The 18440-nt window shown below is 42.3% G+C and overlaps 1 protein-coding gene across 1 annotated transcript; it reads left to right on the top strand.

Annotated features, from left to right (window-relative positions):
• The first annotated feature begins 729 nt into the window (after nucleotides 1–729).
• On the top strand, nucleotides 730–18067 carry PNLDC1 (PARN like ribonuclease domain containing exonuclease 1). The gene is made up of 19 exons (XM_020986730.2): nucleotides 730–895; nucleotides 1856–1913; nucleotides 2688–2761; nucleotides 4287–4326; nucleotides 4994–5117; nucleotides 5323–5411; nucleotides 6738–6838; nucleotides 7444–7520; nucleotides 7862–8005; nucleotides 8771–8840; nucleotides 9739–9824; nucleotides 10583–10638; nucleotides 11528–11592; nucleotides 12101–12154; nucleotides 13952–13994; nucleotides 15288–15384; nucleotides 16342–16517; nucleotides 16680–16778; nucleotides 17189–18067. The coding sequence occupies exons 1-19, from the start codon at nucleotides 820–822 to the stop codon at nucleotides 17259–17261; spliced, it is 1602 nt and encodes a 533-aa protein (XP_020842389.1). The 5' UTR covers nucleotides 730–819; the 3' UTR covers nucleotides 17262–18067.
• The last annotated feature ends 373 nt before the right edge of the window (nucleotides 18068–18440 follow it).

Here is an 18440-nt window from a genome sequence, read left to right as displayed (position 1 = left end):
AGTTTCCCCCTCCTCTCCCGTTCCCCCTCCTCCATCTCCCTCCTCCTTCTTCCTCTCCTCTTCCTCATCCCTCCCCCCTTCTTCCACCCTTCAATCTCCTTCTCCTCTCCTCTCCTCTCCCTCTCCTCCCTCTCTCTCCCTTCTCTTCCTGCTTCTTCCTCTTTTCTTCCTCCTTCCCTAATCCTTTCCTCTTTCTCTCCTCCTGCTTCTTCCTCTCCTCCCCTCTCCCTTTTTCCCTCTTACCCCTCCCCCTCCTTCAATCTTCCCCTCCTTTCCCTCTCTCCTCCTCCTGCTTCTTCCTGTCCTCTTCCTCCACCCCTCTCCCTTCTTTCCCTCTTCCCCTTCCCCCTTCTTCCACCCTTCAATCTCCTCCTGCTCTCCCCTCTCTCTCTCTCCCTTCTCTTCCTTCTTCCTCTTTTCTTCCTCCTCCTTTCCTTCCCCTCCCCTCGTCCTTTTTCCTCTTTCTTTCTTCCTCTCCTCCTCTCTCCCTTCTTGCCCTCTTACCCCTCCCCCCTCCTTCAATCTCCCCCTCCTTTCCCTCTCCTTCTCTTGCTTTCTCCTCTCCCCTTCCTTTTCCTTCTCCCCTCTCCCTACTTTCTCTCTTCCCCTTCCCGCCTCCTTCAGTCTTCCAGTCTCCCCCCTCCCATTTCCCCCTCCCCCTCCCCCTTCGCCCCACGTGTAGCTCGGCGGGAAAGGGCCCTGGCCCGCGGGTGGGGGCGGGGCGCTTCCCCTTTAAGAAGCCGAGGGTCTCCGGGATCGCCCTGGGGGCGGGCCGCAGGAAGTGGCCCCTGGCAAGCCTCAGTGCGCACGTGGTCGGCCATGGAGCTGGGCGCCGACGGCTTTGAGCAGAAGCTGCCCTTGCTGGAGGAGCTCATTCTGGGCTCCGACTTTGTGGGTAAAGAAGCCCCCGCGCCGGTTCTCTCGCCTGCGCGGCCCCGGGAGCAGCAGCTCCTTCTCGGGCCCGACGGGGAGGTCAGAAGGGAGCGACAGGCGGACACGTGTGGCGTCGAGGCTGGAGGGGCGGGAGAGTGGGCTTGGGATCCCGGCTCGGCTCCTCCGGGCCTGGGCAGCCCTGGGGGGGGCAGAATCAGAACTCACTTGTGTTCAGTGGTCTTCTTCCCTTAGTTCAGGGCATCTCTGCAGACAGCAAAGTGTCTGCCCTTAACAGGGAGCTGAATTGCCCCTTGGAGGCCCAGCCCTGTGAGTCCTGAGCCTCAGGAAGAGGGGGATGGATGGAGGGGTCAGGCCAATGCAGATGTTCTTTTCTTTGGCTCTTTCCTAGTCTTCCTGTTTCTCCTTTCCTGGCGTCTTGGGTGCCTAAGCTTTGCTGGATCCTGAAAGCAGCCCAGGACACTCTCCTCCTGCTGTTTAATTCTGAGTCCCACGGGCCCTTTGGTTCTGTTTTCCCCAGATCTGTATACTGGTGGACAAACTTCTTAGGTTACCCCTCCAATTATGTCAGAATTTGGGCAAGAGACTTTTTTTCACCTCCTGTGGCAGACCTATGAAGAACGTAGACAAGAATTAGAGAAGAGCTAGCTTTGTTAGAGGAAATATACAAATTAATGAGATCACAGATCCATTTTTGCTTTCTTGAACTAGGACAATTTGGGAAATGTATGTGTTTTGCATTAATCTTTTTTAAAAATTAATTTGTTTTTTAGTGCCAAATTCTCTCCCTCCCTCCACCATCCATTATAAAGGCAAGAAATACAGTACCCATTATACATATGAAGCCATTTGTTTTGCATTAGTTTTACAGCATCCTGAGTGCTCCCTAAGTACTGACTGGTGAGTAATGTGATCCTGATGTTCACAAATGGATTTCCTTTCCTTTTATGAATTTCACCTGTAGGTTTGGACATAGAATTTACAGGCTTGAGGTCCATTTTTCCAAAAGGCCAGCAAACAAGGTAAAGTGGGAAAAACCTCTACCATCAGTATATGTAGATTCCTGGTGGGACTTAACTTGAGTCATACAGGGTGGCACAGTAGGTAGAGCATGGGGCATGCAGTCATGAAGACCTGAGTTTAAATTTGGTCTCAGCCCTTTAACTGCGTGACCCTTGGCAAGTTATTTAACCTCTGTTTGCCTCAGTTTCCTTAACTGTAAGATTAGTAACAGTATCTATTTGGAAGGGTTGTTGTAAGGATCAAATGAGAAATTTGTGACGTGTTTGGCACAGTGCCTGGCACATAAGGGGTGCTATATAAGTGTTTATTATCTTCTTCCACTCAGAGAGGAAACTTCATCTAGTCAAGTGGAATCCATACTTGAACAGGAATTCTTACTACAAAGTGGGCCTCTGGAATTTACAGGGATCAGTGCTAGTAACTATAATAATAGCTCATAGTCACATAGTGCTTTAAGGTTTACGGGGTTTTCTTAAAGTAAAATTCTTGAGGCTTTCTTGTAAAGTTCCTAAGGTTTTTTTTTCCATAACTCTAGGAAGTATATGGAGAAAATATAATTTTATTGAAAAGGAAACTGAAGCTCAGCAACATTGAAAAATTTCATTATTCTAGATCTAATGAATATTGGAGCCAAAACTCAGACTTAGGTCTTCTGACTCTTAACTTCTGTGTTCTTTCTACTTACCCGATACCTCTCTTAATAAAGAAAACAAAAGCATCTTATTTGGAAACTTTTTGTCAGTGTTTGTAAAATACCTGTTGTCTTTTAACAGTCTCTTTGACACACCAGCAGAGTGGTACCTGAAGACCAAGCAGAGCATTCAGCAGTTTACAGTGTGTCAGATTGGTGAGTTCATTGGTTAAAGATGATGGCATCCTTAGCGTCTCTCTAAATTCCCTGCCGTTCTAAGCTGTTAGGTATATGGGAGGTGGTTAAATTTACTGGAGAGAGTACTAGGTATGAAACCTTGTTTTGTTACTTGATTCCTGTGTCGCCCTGAGCAAATCCCTTCTGTAAGACAGACTGGGCCAGTTTTCAATCTATGATCCTATTATCTGTAGAGACATTTGGGAGTGTTGGTTTATCCTGTAGGGTTTTTTGTTCACTTGAACTGGTGGTGATTTTTACTGTCATGTTACTTATTCATTGTTCCCTAGAGTAGGGCTTCCTTCCCTGAGCTGACCCATTTCTTTGGTATAATCTTTATGGAGGTAGAAGCATTAGTTTCACTTTGACATACATTTGTTTAAAGGAGGACCTATTGATGGTCAGGTTGTTTATGTTATGAGATTAATCCTTTCAAGTGGCTTGCCATGCTTTGATAAATCGGGAAAAGTATTTAAAATAATGTATTTAACTCATTAATTTTGAAGCTTGATAAAATATTCCCACATTTTCAGATTATCACCAAGCTAGAGTTTAATAATGTAAATGTGTATCATGCTTTGTTATGATCTTGACATATTTTCCTTTTAGACTTCTTTAAGTCAACAAGCATTTATTGAGTGCTTGCTTTGTTCTGGGCACTGTGCCAAATGTTGGGAATACAAAGAAAAGCCATGCCTCCTTCAAGGAGCTTGCAATCTAGTAGAGAAAATAGAATATGCAAACAATTACGTACAAAGGTATATCCAGGGTTGATAGGTGGTAATCTCAAAGAGAAGGTACAAGCTTTAGTAGAAGTGAGATTTTGGCTGAGACTGCAGGGAAGCCAGGAAGCAGAGATGAAGAGGGAGAGAATTCCAGGCAATGGAGACAGCCAATGAAAACGCCTAATGGGGAGAGGAAGTGTCTTCGTGTCTAGCAACAGGCAGAATTTTCTTTATTGTAAGCTTTGTGCAATTGATCTCTTCTATTGACGCAGTCTTAATTTTTAAACAAGAAACATTCAACCTCAGAAGTGTGAAGTCTAGCAGTAGGGAACTGATTCTTCTTGGTCAGATCATCGGGATGTGTTCTGTCCTAAAACTATTGTTAGTTTGCCTGTCTCCTTTTTTGTCCCCAAACATTCCCATAGAGATATTGAAGCCTGACCTAGTCCTGATTTTTTCTCATCTGTTGTTCATTTACCTGTGGAGCCTTTGTCTTCAATATTCATGTCTTTGCCTAAGAGAAGACTTACTTTTGTCTTCAGATACTTAATTAATAAGCTTTTACTCAGGAGTAGGTGGAGGGCAACAACCAGTAGGGGTCTCCTATAATAGCAAGATCACATTTAGGAACTGTATGTTTTCTTTTCTTGGAAGTGTGGATGCACAAAAGTATTATTAAAAAAATTGGACTTAATTTGTGGTTTGAGGGAGTGGGAATATAAATAAAGTTCATTATAATAACCTCATCCTTCTCCCCCAATCCCTTGTTGTTCTTTTAGGATTGTCAATGTTTTCAAGTATGGGAAGAAAGTCAAACAAGTAAGTACAAAGACTTTTTTCAATAAAATTCAACAACCGTGAACGAAGTATACCTCATGTACAGCAGGTGTAGAATGTAGCATATTTTAGTTTGTTTTGATGAACTAAACTTTTCGGTCATAAAAAAAGAAGGCTCTTTTTCAGAGGTGGGACTGGGAAATTTCAACAGTGTAAAAATAAATAAAGTAGCAAGAGGCAGTATGATATAGTGGATTGAGAACTGGCCACAGAGTCAGGAATACTGGCTTTGTGGCCCTGGGCAATTTCACGTAACATCTCGGTATCCCAGGAAACCCTTGGTAAGTTCAGAGGAGGTGTGAGGTGCAAAGTTGCTTTGATGGAAGGGGTTTCCTCATTGAGAGCTCCTTGTCCCAATGAAATGACAGGTCTGCCCCCCTAAAAATTGTTAAGAAGAAATTAAAAAAAAGCTACCACATAAAACATAACCAACCCCTCCCCTCCTAAGTTAAGTCTTTAAGTATCCACTCCTATTATGTATGAGGCATTTCGCTAGACCACGGACCTTGATCTTTTATTTATTTTATTTTGGTATGAATGACATTTGAGTGCTGGAGACTGAAAGATACTGCAGTCTACAAGTGTCCAATATTTAAAAAATTTTTTTCCTCTGTGTTTCTTTTCTTTCTTCTCCTGTTTTTAAAAATAGGTATGTAGCCCATTCATATAACTTCTTCCTCTTCCCTACCACACTTGGGATTATGGATTCAGAGTTCTCCTTCCAGGCCTCTAGTATTCTCTTTTTGAATCAATATGGTTTCGATTATAATAAGGTATGTTTTTTTTTTCCTTTGCTCAACTTTGGCTAGTGCAGTAAGTGGGGAGAATACAATCTCGAAAGGATGTGTTTATAAGGACAAAGAGCTAAGGCCTTTCTCTGTCTCTTATTCACACTCTTCAAACCAAAATTTCCTTTTAGATTTATGGTGCCTGGCACATCGGATGACAACTGCATTTATTTTTTTCTGTTTTCTTTAGTTCCTCAAAAATGGGATCCCATATATGAATGAAGAACAGGAGAAGAAAATTAAGCAAGACCTTCTAACAGGGAATTGGAAAGTTCGTAGGTAAAGTCTTTTCTCCTTAGTTTATACAGCATTCTCTAAAAGTACGTACAAGCTGAGCTTTTGTAGTTATATATTTGGTACTGATGTGCCAGGGGGAGGTATTCACTAACATTTGGGAGAGAAGTCTGTGCTTATATGTTAGCTGTTAGCTATTGGTGAAAATAAGTCCATGTGTGATACAAGTTTCATAGAATCAGAAAACCAGAAGGGACATTGAAATCCATCCAGCTGTCTTCAGAAGTGTTGAAGTTTTCCCCCAAATTCTACTTGTTTTTATTTCCCTAATTAAAAAGCATTCTTTCTTAGGAAAAAGCCTGAAATTTCAACCTTTTCTTCTGTTTTTTTAAAACATCAAAGGCAGGTGGTTGACCTTATTTCCCAAATAGCAATTCCTTTTTTTTTTTTTACCCAAATGAAGGAATAAATCAAAAGGCGTTTAATAAGCACTTTCTTTGTATAAAAAGCACTTGGCTCACATATAGAAAAGCAAGACAGTCTCTGCTCTGAAGGAGTTTATATCTAATAGTGGGAGGCAGCACACATAGGAGGGTTCAGTTGTGGGACCATAGAAAGGTACTTAAGGTGCAGTGCAAAACAGATGGTCATCTATCCTTTTTAGTGTCATTTCCATTGGTAATCCTATATTTCTTTCTGATGTTGAACCATTTGACAATGCCAAAAACTTTGGTGTCAAGAACTTTCTTTTCTGGGTTTTCAGTTGCTGTAGTTGTTGAGAAGGCAGGGTTTGTAGCATCTGCTGAGGCAGGGCCATCACATCTCTCCATAGAATTATTCCCCTAGATATTGGCTGTCAGCCTGAGCAAGGCTGGTGCTTGATGGGTGAGGGGATAGAGTGCTGGTATTCCTAGTCTGTCCCTAGGAATTGGAGGAGAAGTGGTAGTATTTTCAACATAGACGAGCCTATATTTATCAGGGTCTCTGTTGCTAGCTTTTTTTTTAATCATATGATTCTTTTCCTTTGGATGTGTACTAATAAAGATACTTAGCATTGAAGAAAACACAATTTTTCTTCCTCCTAGTGCCCTTGTGAGGCAGGGAGGGGATCGGGAAATTTCTCTCTCTTAAAAGGAGAAATGGAGATCTTTAAAACAAAATTATTTTTGTTACTCGTATAGCAAGAGTGGCAATCTCTTTTTGTTGGCCCATTTTCTCCATTAAATCATCATGCTAGAACTTGAGACATAGGAAACAGTAACTTGGTTTTGAAGTCATCTCATTTTATTTGGTTGTCAGGTTTATTTGGAATCATGTCATCTTATTTGGTTGTATTCTCATCTCCTTTTCTTCTTGGAATTTCATTTATAGTACATTGGACAAAGACCAAATGAAGGTGGTGATTGATGAGGTAACTCGGTGGTTGGAGATGGCACAAGAAGGAGACTGGATGACTCTTCCAGATATAACTGGTAGGCAAGGAAACTCTTTTTTAGATAGGGGAATATGAAAGGGGTACTTGGCCAGGTCCATGGCACCCACAAAGCTGCTAGCCAGATTAAAAAAAAACCACAAGAGTTTTTCTTTATACTTGAGATCCTGCCTGTTGGGGAGGTGTGGGTCTTAGGTAGAACTTCTGATGCTGGTCTCTTCTCTTTGGGTAACTTGGGGTCATGCTGTATAGAAGTGTGACCTCTATCTTGAGAATAGGATTCATTCTGTATTGGGGATTCATAAATGCATAGGCATTGAGGGACCTCTTCCTAAGGGTAATCTCAAGTAGTTTTCATATTGATTGGTTCTGTTTTTCCTCCTGTATTCCCTCTTTGCATAAAACTTCTCTCATGTGAGGTGAACGGAAGATAATGCTGACTCTGGGTTGTATTGAACATGTCTTTGACCATAATATGTCACGTGGGTATATGGAGGTAGTTTTCCATTTGATCCTATTGTGGTCTAAATGCCTCGAGGTTGTAGATTTAGGGGGAAGAGTGGAATGTTTTTTTTCCAAATCTGAATGTGTGACCTGTGTATTTCAGTACTTGTTTTCAGTCTTGCTTCCCCTTCTTTGCTTCAGGGTTCCAGGCTTTTGAGGTACAGTTAGTACTGAGGCAGGCTCTCCCCACAGTTTGGACCCTGATGAAAGACAAAGGGGTGAGTTAGGAATTCTGTGCTTTTAGACTAAAGGATGCCTTGCTCTGAAGGAGTACTTGGTAGCCTCTTAATTTATCAGTCTTTGTTACCCAGCCAAACCTAATTTAAATTTGTCCTCTGTGAAAGGCCCATCTCTGTGGGCCAGATGCCAGGTTTCCTTCCAGAGGAAGTCTGGAAAAAAGATGGTTTTGGGGAGGCTGGACTAGCTACCAGATTATTACAGCCTGCCCTCGATTTCCTTCTTTCCCTTTCCCTACTTCCTTTTTCCTTAAGTTGGAGAGTTCTTTTCCCTTGCCCAAAGTATAAGGCCAGGATAACTTGTCCTCAATCTCTCCTGGCAGGTGCTAGTAAAGAAAGTGAGCAGGCAGTACCGCTGGTGTCTAGAGAACTCCTCTCGAGAGCATGATGACTGCAGGAGGGAGAAAATTCTCCTGTCTGCCCGGGGCTTTGCTGTCTTTTTCCAGATGCTGGTAAAAGCCAAGAAGGTAGAGATCCACATTCATATTGCATGCCTTTTGACAGTGTTTAGGTTTATGGCCATGGCCAGTGATGCCCCTGGCTATGAGAGCTAGCTCCCTATTCCTTTTTTTTTTTTTTGGTTAGGCAATGGGGTTAAGTGACTTGCCCAGGGTCACACAGCTAGTAAGTGTCATGTGTCTGACGCTGGATTTGAACTCAGGTCCTTCTGACTCCAGGGCTGGTGCTCTATCCACTGCGCCACCTAGCTGCCCCTCCCTTCTCTTTTTTTTAAAAAATGTTTTTATTAATGTTCCTCAAGAACTTGGCCCATTTCCTTTTTGTCTTTGTTTCCCAGGCAGCTTAGCAGAGCACCTGGTATGTAACAGGTGCTAAATAACTGCTTGTCTGGTACCTGATCCTCCCTGGCGGTTGGGCTGTTAAGAGTGCCTTTTCTTAAAAGGAAGAGAGAATGATGTGGGAAGAGAGTTGAAGAGGTTATCTATAGTGACTGATATACCGACTTCTTTGTAAGAAAATACTGATGAGGCAGCTAGCTGGTGCAGTGGATAGAGCTCTGGCCTTGGAGTCAGGAGGACTTGAGTTCAAATCTGGATTCAGACACTTGACACTTACTAGCTGTGTGACTCTGAGCCAGTTACTTAATCCTGATTGCCTCACCAAAAAGCAAAAAAACCTCCAGAATAGCAAAAACAAAAAAATAGTGAGAAAATACTGATGGCATTTGGTGACTTTGATTCATTTCTTATGTCTCTTGGCCCTATTCTTTTTAGCCTTTGGTGGGACATAACATGATGATGGATCTTCTGCACCTTCATGAAAAGTTCTACAGACCTCTCCCAGGTAGGAAAGGAGATGTCCTTGCCCTTTTTCCATCCCAGCAAAACCTGATGTGGGGCTTTGGAGAGGGAGCTTGACCTGAGAAAGAACACAATTTTTTAGTCTTCAGGGGATTGTAGGGACTTGGGGGAATGTTCCCTCTTGCCTGGCCACCTGCCCACCTCCGCAAATACATGTTCCTCATCAATATCTAGAGGACCTTGGAGTCAGACAGGAGCTGCTTATTGTGATTCATCTCTTGTTATCTTCTTGAAACAAAAGATATCCACCATTCTGCCTTTTACCCTCTAGCACTGGGAAGGTAGCTTTAGCCCTGTATTAAACTTCTTTTGGGAGGAAGCCCAAGTTCCTCACTGGGCACCACATCTCAGCCCAACTCCTTGTACATCACTTCCAGCTTCAAGCTTAGCTGATAGAGTTCTTAAAAAGCAGCCCTTTCACCTCTCTCTTTTTGAGTCGAGAGTCAGCATCCTCTCTTCATTTGATACCTTCTTAGTTTATAATTAGTGACCAAAGCCTCATCTTCAGTCTAAAATCAAATAAATTACATTTGTTTTATAGTCAGAAAATGGCCCATATCTTCCATTCTAAAGTGATCAGCTGGTTGAGTTCTGAATCAGAGTAACTGTTTCCCATAGAACTCGGAGCAAAGTACACTGCTTTGCCCCATACAAAGGGGGTATTACCACAAAGGGGGACAGAACCTTACCCACGTATAGAGGGTGTCCAAAGGCTTAGTACGGTTTTAAGCTTTAATAGCTTTGGAGACTCCTTATGTCTATGTTATAGTTTAGCTGGGAAGGCATTTTTTGAGGACAGAGATTGCACTTGGCTTATATTCCCACCCCCAGGCACACAGTAAAATACTTAATAAATGCTGATTGATTGAGTCTCTCCTCAGAATCCTATGAGCAGTTTAAGCTGAACATCCATGGCTTGTTTCCTGTCCTCATAGATACCAAGAATGTGACAAAAGAGATTTGGAAGGTAAATAAACAAACTGCATTTTGTTAGTTTCAATGTACATTTTTCTTCTGCCTTCAGTTTCCTAATAAAGTTTAGAGTTCAAGCTCTAGTACCTATCATTATTTTGCCCTGTGCAAGATTATGAATGGTGACAAAATCAATTCTGTCTTTTGTGGAAACTTCAGTGTTTTTCCCTATTTGTGTTTAGTCTGTTTTGTTTATTGAGATCATCAGGGCAGGGACTTTCTCTAAATCAGGGATGGGGAGGGATTTGTTATGTGAAATTTGGATTCAGTCAAAGGGCTGCACTTGAGGACCTAGAGGGTCGCATGAAGCACTTTGCAAAAACTTAGAGGGTCATATAAATGTCAGTTTTAAAGATGGTGGTAGGAATGACAATGCAAGATGAAACTTGACTCTTTAGAAGCTTTGGGACCAAAATTCCCTTCATGGCTCCAAGGTTATCTGGGCCTTCTGAGACCTGGAAATTTTAGGGTGAGGCTCAGGTCACTGCCTTGGTACACTTGGTACTCCTGTCAAAGAGGTGTGTCAGCAATATTGGAGTTCCTTGCTGACCCCCAAGGAGACTGCTTATTCATTCAGTCTTAATTGGAGGAACAGGGATGGTTATGCTGTTGGATGACATTGGAGGGCACCAAAGGACTATTATATGGGTCCTTTGGGGTGTATTTAAGGTGAAAAGTTTATAAAATCCCGGCCAACCTCATCTCTCATGTCTGTTTTGTTTTTGTTTTTTGTTTTTTATTTTCCCCTCACAGGAACTAAGTTTCCCGAGAGCTTCTAATCTTTTGGAGGTTTATGAAGTCCTAAACAGGCAAGCAAGATGTTTTTGATGCTGGTTGTTGAGGGCAGCAACTATGGCATCTCAGGCCCAGCTTGGTAACAGGAGGTGTCTGTGAGCAGTAGGGTTTTTATTTTCACTTTTGACCTTTAGGCTATTTTCCGATTTGAATAATATAGGTCAGAGTACCGAGAAGTAGAAGGACACCCTGTAAACATGCTTTTGTGAAGACCCAACCTTTTTTAGGAAGCAGAGTTGTCTTATCTTTGACCAAAGCCTTGAGTTGGTGTGGGTTTATAGATTGACTGAAGGGAGGCATCAGCCGTATTCACTTCCTTGTTGAGAAGCTCAGCAAGTTGGGGGTGGGGATGGGAGAGGCCTGACAGCTGCAGCTGGTTTAGAGACTTTTAATGGGTAAAGCTTCTTGATCTGCTCTAAATGTCTGTATCAACCACCTGGGGATTAATGATCCAGATAACAGGGGCAGAAGGTGGAGGATGTTGATCAGAGTTCAGGGGTGATAGAGGAATTCTGCAAGTCCCTTAAAGCAGTGTGGTTTGGTCATTGCCAGTGTTCTGTAATTTGTCCTGACCCTTGAATGAGCTCTCCCTTCAAGAGTCACAATATTTTGGACTCGGATTGTCTTAATTTAGTTAAAGGGAAAAGAGGATGTGTGAGTGCACGCCCTGTTGTGAAAAAGTGAACATTTTCTTTTCTTTTTTTATTATTTTTAGGCAGTTGGGGTTAAGTGACTTGCCCAGGGTCACACAGCTAGTAAGTGTCAAGTGTTTGGTCTGAGGTCTGATTTGAACTCAGGTCCTCCTGAATTCAAGACTGGTGCTCTATCCACTGTGCCACCTAGCTGCCCCAGCATTTTCAAGTAAGGAAAAAAAACCCTGACTTTTTGCTCTTTCTCCAATAGTGACCTGAATCCTACCAAGAATTCTTGTCCAGTGATCATCCATGCAAGTGAATGTATCAAATATGGTATGTTCCAAGTAAAGTGAGGCCTGCTGACTGGGGAGCTAGATTTCCCTGAAATGTGTCTTATCTCTAGCAAATGTTGGGCTGATGGGCACATTCACACTCAGCATTTCTCACCTGAGTTGTCTTTGATTCAGTTTGATTCAAGAAGCAGTTATTAAGCACCTACAGTGTTCTAGGTACTGGGGAAGTTATGATTGATCTTGTGATACATCCTCTTGGTTTTCTTCAATAAGTTATTTATCCTCTTGGGAAGCTCTTTCCTCTGCCACTCTCTTTCCTGTGCATTTAGTTTTTTCTTCCTTTGGCACAATTAGGAGGAGAAAAGGTGGAGCATTAGACATGGTTTTAGGGAACGGCATGTATGGGCTAGGCATTTGTAGTCCTAAATGCCAAAGGAGATAGAAAGTTGGTTGGATTGGGATCAAGAGTAGGTAATTCCTGATCCAAATTTTGTTTCTAATCATAGCTCAATTCTTTGTTTTTCTACCTTATGGGGAAAATGTTTCAGTTGAGACCAAATACCCTCATGAAGCAGCTTATGACGCCTTCCTTTGTGGATCAGGTAAAAAAATGAACTTAATTTTTAAAAAATTCCCATTCATATAGTTATAAGATACCTACTGTGTGCAAGGTACTATGTTAGGGAGCTGAAGGTAAAAGAAGACAACCCTTCCCTCAGTAAACTTACTCTTTGTGCATGGGTCTGTGTGAGAGAGAGATGTGCAAGTAATACAAGGCTCATTAGAGTTGATAAGTGCATAGGAGAGGTCCGAAGGGAATGCCTGAGAGACTCTAGAAGGGAGAGATCACTAATAGCTGGAGAGATTGAGGGAAGGGAAGGCTTTTCACTGTTGGCAGTGTGGGGAAGAGGCTATTTTGGGCATATAGGCTTGGCAGACTATGGAGTATGTGAAGAAGAGTCCAAGATAAGTCTGGAAAGATAATTTGGAGCCAGATTATGGAGGCCTTGCATCCCAGCTAAGATTTGGTAAGCTGAGGGGAGGTTTTATTTGTTTGTTTTTGGTTTTTTGCTAGGCAGTGGGGTTAAATGACTTGCTCAGGGTCACACAACTAGTGAGTGTTATGTGTTTGAGACCATATTTGAACTCAGGGCTTCCTGACTCCAGAGTCCGGTGCTCTATCCACTGTGCCACCTTGCTGCCCCATTGAGGGGAGGTTTTAGAATAGGGGAGTGAAGTGTTCAGAGCCTGCATCAGGAAATTATTCTAGTGGGAGTATGGGGTGGATGATGAAAGAAAAGAGAGACTGGAGGCAGGGAGGCCAGTGAAGAATCTAGAAAAATAGGCCAGGGAAAGCTGGGGGTGGTGGCATTGTCTTGTGAGGAGGCTGAGGTTGGTGGATTGCTTAAGTTTTGTGAATTCTGAGGTGCAGTAAGGTTCAAGCCTGAGCAAGATAGGGAGATTTGGCCTCGTTAAAAAAAAAAAAATCCAAAACAAAAAATAATAGTTCAGGGCAGAAGCAACCAGAGCCCTAATGAGGATGAAATATGGGCATAAAAAGGAGTGAATAGAAACAAGATATAGTGTGGAATTAGAATAAAAGACCTGACAGTTGATTGGAGTTGGCGATGGAGAACAGATGGGAGTCAATGAAAACTTGATAGGTTTTAAACTTGAGTGACTGGGAGGATGGTGGTACCATGAGGAGAAACATTTATATTTACATTCATGGGACTTTCCATCTTCCAGAGTGATGAGAAACATAATGTGATGGCACTCTGAAACTGATGGGGGACAAAAATGAAACTTGGAGTCAATTAATAAATATTAGATGCCTGTTCTGCGAGAGGCACTGTGCTAGATATTGGGAATTCAAAGTCCAATCTCTGCCCTCAAGACACTTACATTTTACTGGTGGAGAAAATATATAAATACATTTTATATAAAATACATACAAGGCAATTTGGGGAGTGTGGTCAAGACAGGCTTCATGTAGAAAGTAGTATTTCTGCTGAGATTTGAAGGAAAAGAAGAGGAATTTTCAGGCATGAGGCATGGCCAGTACAAAGGCACCAAAGTTGGGACATGATTGTCCTGTGTGAGGAATTGCAAGAAAGCTAGTCTGGCTGGACCTTGGATTTTGGGAAAGAGAGTGAGTGATGTATGAAGGCTGGGGAGGTAGGTTAGGTCTGCATGGAGAAAGGCTTTAAATACCAAACAGGAATTTGTATTTGTTCCTGGAGGCAATCGGGAGCCACTGGAGTTTATTGAATAGAGGAGGGACATCATTAGATCTGCATTTCAGGAAAATCACTTTGGCATTTGGGTGGAGGATAAATTGAGAAAGGAGAGACTTGAGCCAAGGAGTCAGTTATTTTTCAAATTTTCTTTCCTCCCAGTTCTTTTGAAGGTGGCACATTTACTACTATATAGAACAACTGGGTGAGTATTTCTTTTCATCTTGTATTTTTAATAGTTGATCAACAAATACTTTCTGAACATTTACTATGTACTCAGCATGGTCTTGGCTGTGGGGGAATAATGAGGACAGAGTCATATCAAGTATAGGAGACCCCTGACTTGGCAGGTTCTGACTAATGTCCTTCTCTTTCTCGAAGGACCCCTTTGGTTGGACCAAACCTCAGAACTTCCCTCCTTACCTCGCAATACTGCTACCAAGCATTTCTCTCCTTTTCTTTCCTCCTGTTTACAGACCCTTCTTGCTGGCTACTACTGCTCAGTCTAATGCAGACAGTAGGTGGAAGGACATAATGTTGCTGGAGCCCCTATTTCAGTTCCTAGTCTGTTCTAACCCTTGTTTTTATTCTTGACTCCAAAGCTGTAACTCCTTACAGCTTATCCAACCCTTATCTCTGTTCCCCTTCTGAGCCTCAGTGACCCTTGTCCCAAGAGGACAGGTCCCAGGTCAAGAGAGCCATTGCTGGTAGTATGGAGCTAGGGGAGTAGAAATTTTCCTTTGGGGTTGGTGAGTATTTCAAAAACCTGTGACTTTGTTGGTCCAGGTACTTCTTCCACTGAGACAGATCCTTCTTTGAGTCAATGAGTTATGTTGGCCCAGATATTTATTGTTGAGGGCAAACTTGGTGATGAGACTCTCAGAACTTAGCTTGACTGGTTCTCACACTGGGCCTGTACTTGGTAGGACCAGCTGGAGCCAGAATAACTTTGGGGAACCCAGGGTCACCCCCATGCTACAGTGAAGTATCAAAGGTGGGCTTTAGTGGAGGTGATAAAATTTTTACAAATTTTGTTATTTGATACAACCTAGCCCATGATAAATGTTAACTAAAAACTTAGGTTTATTTAGCCTTTTGTAACTGGGAAGTGTTTTCAATCAGTTAGCAAGTATTTATATGAGCAAGTGCTTATGATGTGCCAGTCACTGTGCTAATTGTTGGGGATACAAAGAAAAAGCAACAATAATCTCTGCCCTCAGGGAACAGCTTACAACATTACAATAAAAGCAGGACATTGAAGATCCACACAGAGGAGGAGTGGAATGAAGAGTCCAAATCCTGACTCAGCTACTTATTAGTGATGTGACCTCAAGCAAATTTGTTAATCTCTCTGGGCCTCTGCTAAATGAGGAGGTCTCTAATGTGCCCAGCTCTTAACCTGTGACTCTAGATTGTAGTCTTTATCCAGTGCAGAGGATGCTATGATTAAATCTGTGTATCAAAACCGATTGGGGGCTTTCTCTCCCCCACCTAACAGTGGCATAAGAATGGAGCCCACGTTCCCTCAGTATCTTGATGTGTTGGCTCCCTATGTGAACCAGGTGAACCTTATCCGAGCATGTATCTCTAAAATCGTGAGTAGTTGTCTGTGTCAGTCCATTACTTTCTTTGGGGGGCCCCAAGTGCGAAGTTGCTTGGTGGTGGTTGGGGCTGGAGAAGGGGTGAGGTGCTGGGCATACGAATCCCAGCAGCTTCTTCCTGTCTTCAGCATAAGGGCAGTCACGGATGTAGGCCACCACACGCTCACTCTGTGTAAGCTGGGTGGGATGGATGTTTCCTCAGGGCCAGAGAGCAGGAACGGCCCTTTGGTGGTAAGTTACTTGTGAAGACCTGAGTCTAGTCCCTAACTCCTTAGTCTCCATCTTGATTGTCCTAAACCGTTGAGATCTGAGCATCTTGTATTTACTGTATGTACTTTACATTTACTTAACTATCTGTGCACATGTTTTCCCCCAGCTGATTGTAAGCTCCTTGAGGGCAGGGACTAGATATTCAGGCGCTTAACAGATGCTTGTCAATTTCATCAAACTGCCTCTCCATACCTACTCAGAGACCAAAACTGAGGGTAGAAAGGAGAGCAACGCTTGTGTATTGTGTCCTGACACATCTGTAAAAACCAAGCTTATGTTATTTGTTGTTGGGTCTAATCTTCTTAAACTTTCCTCAAGTATATAATATATGTCAGTATTTTCTTAAGGCCCAGTCCATCCTGGCTCTGCCATTTTCTAGCTGGGTGACCCTGGGCAAGTCACTTAACTAGTCTTGCCCTGAGTCTCCTCATTTGTGACATGAACTAGTTGAACCAAATGACCTCACTATTTCTCTCCAGCTCTAAGTCCATGATCCTGTGACCTTTTAGTTCTGAGACCTGGGAACTGGTGGTGGTCTAAGGATCTGCAAAATAAAAAGTAGTGACTAAATGTAGTTTATAGTCTCTGAGTTTGTAGAGATATTAGCAATATCAGATTTGAAATTTAAAGCTGTGGACAGTCTGTGGATAGTCAATATAGAATGTTTCCCATATTTTCCAGAATTTCTCTGGTCCAGATTCCCCCAGCAGGCGGCCACCTACCCTTATCCTCAAAGTCAGGAGGTGGCCTGGGGTAGATGAAGAACAAATCTATTATGAATTCAAGGACCTCTGCAAATTTGATGTCCGACGATTCACCCGCAACCAGTTTCTGCTTATGACCAACAAGTTCAAGGAGTAGGTAGTTCATGGGTTCATTTCCCCCGTCCTTGAAAATAGCATCTTTTACTTGCTTCTCCTGCTTCTAGCCTAATGGGTACAGCATTATCTTCTTACTTGTGTAGTGCATTGCCAATCACTAACTAATAGAGGAAATGCCTTTTTTCCCCCTCTCTCAAGTGTCAGGATTGTGTTGCAAGAATACAGGCATCATCCTGACTTGCAAGTGACCCTGTACCGATACTGGAGGCATTCACCTAATATCAACTGCATACTACAGTAAGTGGCCAAGGTCATAAAGTGTCATTTTGGTGGCATTCTCCACTTGCAGACAGAAGATATCAGTTTGTTGAATCATGGCATGTTCAGTAGTTGATTTATAATGCAAGGGAACAGCTAATTAAATGTCTTTGAGCTACATAAATGCTAAATGAGGATCCTGGCATCTGAATAAAACTTTTACATTATATGCTTATATTAAAATTGCCCCCTTGGATGCATCTTAGGGATGTGTGTATGCATGAGTTTAGTGTGATAGCACTGGACCTTGGGCAGTAAAGAATTCCCTTTTAGACAAACAAGACTCAAGAAGTGATGAGAGAAAAATACTCAGCCAAACTCACGTGTAGCCCAAAAAACCAAGTGATCCTTGGTTTGATGGCCATCTACCTTCCATCATTTCCTTGCAGAATCTGTGGCGTTATTACTACTTGGGCCTTTCTGGCTTTCATTCTTGGAGGATCTTCATCGAACATACAGTGAAGTCTTCAGCAACCGTTTCCCCATCTCAGCTTTGCCCTTGGAATGCCATTCTGCATGACTTGGCTCTTAAGAGTATTTTAAGATGGGCTTGTGAAATCTTTATGAGGTTTTTCTTCCAATCCTAGATCTCTTGAGTGTATGCTTCTCCAGAGCTCTGGTGCCACGAAATTGTGGATTCAGTAGCATTGGCTCATGGGAGAAAATTTCTTCCCGGAAGAAATGTTCTACTGGGACAAAAGCCCAAATCATTTTGATGACTGTATTTGTTAGTGAATTCATTAATCAGATTCCAGGGTGGCTGGTAAAAATATCTTGTGAGAGGAGGTACGAGTTGCATAGATAAAAGGCTATGCTAACTTTTTTCTTTAAAATACTTTTCAACATCATGAGAAGAGTAAATGATTGATGGGTTTAGGGTAATTCTGGTTCTGTTTAAGACTACTTTTCTGAGTAGATTTAATAAAGAAAAAGTTTAATTGGGAAGAATAACTTGTTGGTGTTCTTTTGGGGGGAAAAAAGTAATATTAACCCAGACTTTGTCTTGGAGCGATGCCTGAATACTTTTTGATCAATGCTTTTAATTGCAAAACATACTATTTTAGACTTTGAATAAAATATCCAGAAGGCATGATCTGCACCACTGGCATCTTATATCTCAAAAACTCAGGGTACAGTCAAGGAAATTTATTTAGACTTCCTCTAAGTTAATTAATCCACAGAAATCTTTATAAGACTTTCATGATAGATGGGCCATTTACCCAACTCACAGATATTTCTTTGCATGTCGATGCTATTTCTCCCACACTCCCCACCCACCCTTGGGAAAAGCAACAGTTCGAGTTACTGCCCAGAATTGCCTGTTCCAGGATAAAAGACATCTCAATCCTGAAGGGTGGTGGGAAAGGTCTTGCTACTTTGGATGGGGCATTCAGGTCCCATTTGTATTTCAACACTCAGGATTTATAGCCATTAATGACTGGAAGAATTGAAACGGTTGACCTTTCAACAGTTGGTCTTATACACTGGCTTAAGCACAAATCAAAGAGATAGTTCCCCTCGATGCCCTCCCCCCACCCCTTTTTCACTAAACTATAAAGTTTTCTTTTGGGCCCATATGTTGGGTATGTGATCTGACTTTTTTTTTTTTTTACAGGTGCCATTTTCAAGAAAATACAAAAT

This window comes from Phascolarctos cinereus, unplaced genomic scaffold (assembly GCF_003287225.1).
Source record: "Phascolarctos cinereus isolate Bilbo 61053 unplaced genomic scaffold, phaCin_HiC Scaffold_5;HRSCAF=322, whole genome shotgun sequence".
In the NCBI taxonomy this organism is placed as follows: domain Eukaryota; kingdom Metazoa; phylum Chordata; class Mammalia; order Diprotodontia; family Phascolarctidae; genus Phascolarctos; species Phascolarctos cinereus.
Note: the sequence above shows the minus strand (reverse complement) of the source record. Positions and strands in the feature narration are given on the sequence as shown.